Source organism: Eleginops maclovinus, chromosome 9 (assembly GCF_036324505.1).
Source record: "Eleginops maclovinus isolate JMC-PN-2008 ecotype Puerto Natales chromosome 9, JC_Emac_rtc_rv5, whole genome shotgun sequence".
NCBI lineage: Eukaryota > Metazoa > Chordata > Actinopteri > Perciformes > Eleginopidae > Eleginops > Eleginops maclovinus.
Window position 1 is genome coordinate 2,117,629 of NC_086357.1, and position 6,763 is coordinate 2,124,391.

Below are 6,763 nucleotides of genomic sequence, written 5' to 3' on the forward strand. Positions count from 1 at the left end.
AAAGACCTCATGACACGTGGAAAATAAAGTAATATACATACACACATTGAAAGTACACATACAAAATAGTCACTTGAAGTTGGTTTTAATCATTATGATAGAGAAATTGAGTTTGTACGGCCTTTTAAAAGTGCGATTTTTGCGATCTGCTACCGACCTTCCTATTAGTCAGTCACATGACCTATGACGTACACTCCGGAACGGCTCCTTGGTCAAGACACTATCCCACCTGTCACTCACGACTATCCTGACACCTGTCAACAACATGGATTCTGACAACTCCGATTCATCCTCGGATCCTGACACATTTTTCGAAGTGGCAGAGTCCGACCCAATGCTGGAGGACAATGTGAGGGGCGTTATGCCCTATAGATACGAGCCATACTTGGATGAGTTGGAGCCACAGGGTTCTACGGAAAGTTCGGATGGCGAGGCAGAAGGCGCTGTTGGTGGTGCTGCTGTGGCAGACGGTCGGATGCCTATGGATTTTGGCAGACTACAGCACGTGGAATGGTAACTTCCTTCTTGTTCACTTTTCTGACAATGAACACTCCGTAAGATATTGTACTTTGTAATATCCACCACAACCAGCGTTTGCACCAGCGAGCATGTGTGTGTGCAGTCTGCCTCCTCACCTCCCAGAATTAGCCAAATAGTCACCATTACTAGCCTACAGATCGCAAAGGGCCATTGTTGTTTCCCGGTGCTTGTCATAGTCTTAATCTTTATTTAGTTATGTTATTTTTTTTGAGAGCGATGAAAATACCAATTAGGTCTACTATATTAGTTTGCCCTGCGTCATACTCATACAGTAGCCTATGCTATAACCCAGTAGTAGCCTATGCTATAACCTAGCTCCTGACCAGTGGCCATCCTTCCGCGATTAGGCTAGTTCTACGTCGGCTTTTCACGCGAATCAACCCATGACATTGACACTTTGTAAAGTTCTGTGACAATTGTAAGATTGTTTCAAGCCCCTTGCCTTTATCTGTTATATTTTAGGTGTTCTTGTGGGAGATGTGAGCCAATGCCACTGGTAGTGGAGTCGGTGTGCTGCCGCGAACAGTCAAGAGTGTGCGAGAGGAGAGAGGAGGAGGGAGCAGACACCCGCTGCATCACAGAACATTCTGGCTTTGAGCCAGTTTGTCTGAATCTGCATGTTCTGCGCACCGCACATTTCCACTATCGGCAAGAATACGGGGATGTAGAGGGAAACGAGTGAGTATACAATCCTATTGTAAAATCATTTGTATGGACTAGTAGGAATTGTATGATTTGATATCACCAATGACGTAAATGTATGCGTAAAACGAACTGTCATGTAGGTTACAGTAGGCCTAGGCCTACATCTAAAACACCTGTGTTTTTCTTCTGATTTTCTTTCAACTTTTAGGTGGAAGAGGTACACTGGATACAGACAGTTTGTGCGATGGTGCTACGAGTACCTGGGAAGACATGTCAGGGTCCCCATACCTTCCTGTGTGGTGTGGTGTATCCGGAGAACTTTTCCCTCCATTGATTACAGGGGGTTCCAGGACACCAACAGCCCGTGATGATACATGTATGCTGTTAACTTGTTAATTTTGTTTTTTTAGTTTAAATACATGAGTTTGTAAATACATGAAAATGAATGTCAATACATGATACCTCTGGCTTCACATGAATGTGTCTTCATTTTTACAACTTACAACAGCTTACAACAAATAGGCCTAGCAAATCAATTTACACCTTCACCATGGAAGGGTAGCTGATATTTTTGATCATACGGTGTCTAAGATGTGCTGTACTTCAGGGACAATGCAATACAAGCCCACATGGATAAGGGGGAAAACTGTAGCAACACAGACATACTACACACCCTGTAATGACACTTTTCAGAACACCAAGGTGAGGATGGAGCAGGAGGTTCCCAACACAGTAAATCAAAGCACTCACGGCAAAGATGAAATTAAGTTTGTGTTTATTCCATTCAGTCCGGTTCTCATGTGTACATTTAGGTGTTATTTGTAATGCTAAAGCGGGTCATATGTGCATTGACTGCTGCCCTCTTATCCGGCTTTTCGAATGATGCATTGAGTGGCTCTGTAACAGGGGACGGGTCTGGGATGTCAAAGTCATCACCGTTGTAGTCCTCACCTCGACACATGGCCTCCACCATCCGCATCAGCTCTTCAGCATAGCCTGTTGCAGAGGAATATGGGACAAGGTTCAAATTAATCCAACCATAGATATGACACACGACTATGTACATCTCAAAATACAAATCATATCTGCAATCAACTTTCTATTATGCTTACCAAAAGATGGCTCCTGTAAGACTTTCCTCACAATGTAGCCGCCCTTCTTATACTTTGGATACCGCAGGTTGAACATCATCTCGCCATCGTGTCTGCTCCGCTGCTCCCTGTTGGCATTCTCGTTGAAATGCAAAGCAGCCAGGATCCCTCTAAGAACAGAACACAAACAGAATAATCAGGAACAAGATGACCATTCTTAACAGCGAAACATAAACAAGTCAACCCAAAAGAGCCCATGTTACCCCTCTATTTATCAGGTTGCACTGCCTAACAGTGGCTGCCCAAACCAGGCACAAGGCCCTGACCCTTGCCTACAAAACCACTTCAGGACATGTACATTTCCTGTGCACTGCAAATGTTGCAAGCTGTGATTTTGTCCTCGATTGTAAGTCGCTCTGGATAAAAGCGTCTGGCAAGTGTAATGTAATAGAATGTAATAATGTCCTAAAAGAATGTTTCACGGAATATTTCTTTGATTACCTGCTCTCCATCCCTTTGTATGAAAAGTGGCACATCTTTGGCGCAAAGTGGGTAATCACGCTATGGAATGCTTCGAGGTAGGATGTCTGGTGTGACGGGGACAGGCGTTGTATATCTGCACACAGCCTCTTGTTCCGGATGATCTTCTCCACTTCAATAGACACCTTCGTATCTGAAGAACATTGTACAAAATACATGTAAATTATGCAACATGATGCAACATGATACTGTGATCACAATCTCTGTAAAATAAACATTAGGAGTATACTAACGACAACTCAGCCACGGTTTACGCTGTTCCCTGCCTTCCAGGACTCCGTGCGCACAAGAAGAGAACAGTCCCTCGAACCCGGTGTGCCTGTTGTGGATGTGATCGATGACTGATGTCCATTTGTCCACCACAAGTTGTCCACTGCCAGGAGGCGTCGAGACCACGGACCAGTACAGATGGTTTATAATACTTCCCACCCAGGGTTTGAGGTCCTGGCAACCTCTAGTTTGTCCAAGGCTCTGCAGCTTCTTCTTGACACCTGAGTAAACATGTGTAGATGAATAAATAAATAGAAATCTAATGTACTGCTTGAAGGTCTTGACTCCAAGGGCATAACTAAAACCCTTTTTAGATACATGAACAGCCTGTAATAGCCTGAAATAGGCCCTGTCCTCCACACACACAAGGATTTCACACATAAAATTTGTCCAAACCCAAAAAATCATATCTTTCAAAAAGGAATGTCAAGGTAGTGCTTCAAGTCTCTCTTAAAAATTACATTAAACAGGTTTAAACATGTTGCACTTACTCTTGGCTACATGCCATATGTCAAACTGGTGCGTGATGTCTGGATGGTCCTCTCTAATCATCATGTTGATGCCTATGTGTCTGTCTGTCACGAGAGTTCCGACATCCACAAAGCCCTGGACTTTCTCAAGGGATCGCTGCAGTCCCACTTTCTCCATGTGGTAGGACCCTCCAACCTCATTGCTCTAAAACATAAAAAGCAGGAGATTTTGATGAGCATAACATTGACTAGTATAAAATTGTCCTTACTACGACAGAAGAGTGTGTTTTCTATACTGGGCAGGACTCACATAGAGGCATAATACATCTGAAATGTACCTGTACAAGTTGTACGTCAATAACAGCTGTTTTCCGGAGCTCCATTGTTGAGTAGGTGCCGTACTTAGCGCAATGCCCTGGGGTGTCGGCACGCCCGTCACCACCACACACGATGGGTTCCCCTTCTGCCTGTAGCAGACAGAGCATGGCAAACTGCTGCTCGCCCCAAACTCGCTTCACAGCTTTGAAAAGCACCTGGTCCTGATGTCTGAAGAACGATCTTTCCGACATCACAGCAACGCCCAATCTGGATAGGACACGCAGCACCTTGGTGACAGTGGCCCCACTGAAGAGAATGGCAGCGGACAACAACACATTCCCAGCTGCTGTTCTGCCGAAGAAAGGTTGACTGTTCCATAGTCCTTGGTTCCCACATCCCCCGCACTGGATGGTGACCTGCAACTGTGTTCCTACTTCTTTACACTGCCAGGACAGTGACCTGCTCCCACAAAGTCCACAGCTGCACCATGTTGACAACAGCGTCACCAGGCATTCCCAGAACACAAGAAAAACGCTACCTGCTGGCGCCTCAGGTGGCGGCACTGGTGGAGTATTGTGTTCAGGACTCTCTTCAGCTGAATCATCAGAGGACGGCAGCTTGTAGTCGGGATCATCTGTCGACATGTTGTCATCTGAGTCAGAGCCACAAGAGGTTGAGTTGTCGGTGTTGTGAAAGCAAAAGCAGTCATCCTCAGTCTGAGTCCCAACAGTGACCATTGATGTAGTAGCCTGCACACCTGGGGAAAAAACAATGTTTAGTATATAGAAATCAGTGTCAGCTTGAAGGAAATCTTCATTCAATACACACAACTTTTTGTGAAGCTTGCTCGCACTAGTAAATTTGTAGATTGTAAAATAGTCTTTTCCTAAGACAGATAGTTTTTCCAACATTCTTGTGTAGATGTGAAAATAGATGTTTGACATAGAAAAGGATTGTCATTAGTGATGTATCTATCTACACAAGATGCAATGCTGAAAAGACCCGTTTCCCCGGACATCTGTTTGGCTAAAATACGTACATAAATGATAAAATACCTTTAGTCCGTCCCCTTCCTTTGAACTGCATAGCCACCGTCCTTGTTGGTGGCCTCAGACACACTTGAACGGAAAAGTCACTGTGCTGATCTTCTGTTGAATTCACCTGAATAAATAAGTAAGTAAATAAATAAATGTGTGTATACATATGTGTGTGTGTGTAAAAGTTAAAAAAAAAACTAAAAAATAGAGTTTCCTTCCAACACAGGTAACCTAGTAAAAAGTAGACCAGTGTATTTGTCTTACAATCAGCTGATTCTGCACTGGTTGAATTGAGTTTGTGGTGGGTCCTTGTTAGGTTTTTAGTGTTTTTCAGTAATGACAGTCCATCTATCTAGTTAGGTACAATGGAGTAAATGGTGTAACGGTTATGTTATATGTGCTACTGTTGTAATTACACCACAAAAGTACTTTTACTTTTAACACCTCTGGAGATGGTGAGGGTGAAGGTCTGAGAGAGGGGGCACTGGCACTTGATATACTGTAATGCTGTGTGTAGTTAGTCAAATAAAATCTTTAGTCAGTAACTTAGTTGACCTGAACGCTTTCCGAAAACTTACATCAGTAGATGGGTCCCCGTCAGGAAAGTCATCGCTTTCCTCTTCAGCAACATACTCAGACTGGCATTCCTGTAGTACCTGAAACATAAATAAATAAATCACAAGATTTAGCGTGAGTTGGAGGGGGAAAAAAACGCTACCGCAAACCTAAAACAAACACTTGAGACTTGACTTTTTGCTAACACTCTGAGGTGAACTTAGCTGAATAGCTAAAGCACTTAGCACTAGTAGCCAGCTGAGCTGAAGTGTTCAGAGCTAGCGCCAACTTCAACTATGAAGAACCACCGCAAGCTGTTTACACAGTGCCAAACACTCATTCCTTTGCATTTCATTTCCCTTCCATTATTAAAATATAGTCCAAAATAAGAAGGTACGTACCTCCAATCTCTGCCTTTTCTCCAGAGCATGAGACCTCCGGCTCTTGACGTCGCCGTTCGCCCCCGGGGCTAACCTCGAGCTTGTCCCTCGATGAAATATACGCGGAACCGAATTGGGCAGCAAAACCTTCTTCAGACGAACATCAATACCAAGCTGCTCCTTCAGAGCGGGGATCGAGTCGTAGCACTCCTCTTCAAAATGCGCTGAGCAAAGTACAGACGACGAGCTTGGCTTCCATACTGTTCCTTTCGGACCAGCTCTTGTCCTACAAACTTGTTGCGTCCAGAGTTCACACAAAGCAGGGTCTTTCGGAAACCGATGAAGGGTAAAACCGTTCTCCCTGGTGTTTGAACAATACGCTGCAACACACCGCTCAGGCATGTTCTCAACAAAAATATTAAGAACAAAACTTTAAAGATGCTAAAACTGCGAGTACGACTTACTGTGACTAGAAATGATCAAGGTCAAGGGTGGCAGCAGGTGCAATCAGGTCTAAAAGCGTTCCGGAGCATACGTCATCTTTATGTTGGAACGTTGTCAAGACACTGGCCTGTGGATTTCAGTGGCTTGCGTACAAATTTCGAAAATAACAGAGAACCGGGCATATTTATCACAATTATGTATTTCAAATCGAAAATAAAAGTTATTTTAGACTAAATAAAAAAAGGTAGTCTCTAGGTGTCATGAGGTCTTTAAGTTTCTCACCTAATGGGCCATCGGAAAGTGCCACAGCTCTCCGACTCCGCTCTGTTCTCCAGCAGTAGTTTTAGCTGTAGGCTCGGGTTTGCATATTTATGCTGTTACAGTTCCTGTTGCTTCTATGTCGCATTGCTGGTAATAAACGTCCATGGAAATATCAAGTGTTTGATCAAAGTCAAAAACAATGAACAGGATTT

At 43.9% G+C, this 6,763-nt stretch overlaps 2 protein-coding genes across 2 annotated transcripts; one reads left to right on the top strand and one right to left on the bottom strand.

Annotated features, from left to right (window-relative positions):
- Positions 1-2,182, top strand: LOC134869500 (uncharacterized). The gene is made up of 3 exons (XM_063891168.1): positions 1-513; positions 1,003-1,218; positions 1,394-2,182. Exons 1-3 carry the CDS (start codon positions 266-268, stop codon positions 1,551-1,553), a joined length of 624 nt encoding a protein of 207 aa, XP_063747238.1. The 5' UTR covers positions 1-265; the 3' UTR covers positions 1,554-2,182.
- LOC134869499 (uncharacterized) lies at positions 1,944-6,563 on the bottom strand. Its single transcript, XM_063891167.1, has 9 exons — positions 5,868-6,563; positions 5,490-5,567; positions 4,930-5,035; positions 3,895-4,631; positions 3,578-3,761; positions 3,050-3,307; positions 2,778-2,949; positions 2,298-2,446; positions 1,944-2,181 (listed from the first exon to the last, which is right to left on the bottom strand). Exons 1-9 carry the CDS (start codon positions 6,246-6,248, stop codon positions 1,994-1,996), a joined length of 2,253 nt encoding a protein of 750 aa, XP_063747237.1. The 5' UTR covers positions 6,249-6,563; the 3' UTR covers positions 1,944-1,993.
- Positions 6,564-6,763: the final 200 nt, after the last annotated feature.

Bases quoted from the DNA above. Each gene is read 5' to 3' on its own strand.
- LOC134869499 (XM_063891167.1), bottom strand. From the start codon at position 6,248: ATGCCTGAGCGGTGTGTTGCAGCGTATTGTTCAAACACCAGGGAGAAC. The intron at 4,632-4,929 runs GTATTTTATCAT...TTTTTTCCCCAG, and splicing joins AGGAAGGGGACGGACTAAAG to GTGTGCAGGCTACTACATCA. The intron at 2,447-2,777 runs GTAATCAAAGAA...TTCTGTTCTTAG, and splicing joins TACAAAGGGATGGAGAGCAG to AGGGATCCTGGCTGCTTTGC.
- LOC134869500 (XM_063891168.1), top strand. From the start codon at position 266: ATGGATTCTGACAACTCCGATTCATCCTCGGATCCTGACACATTTTTC. The intron at 514-1,002 runs GTAACTTCCTTC...GTTATATTTTAG, and splicing joins AGACTACAGCACGTGGAATG to GTGTTCTTGTGGGAGATGTG. The intron at 1,219-1,393 runs GTGAGTATACAA...TTCAACTTTTAG, and splicing joins GGGGATGTAGAGGGAAACGA to GTGGAAGAGGTACACTGGAT.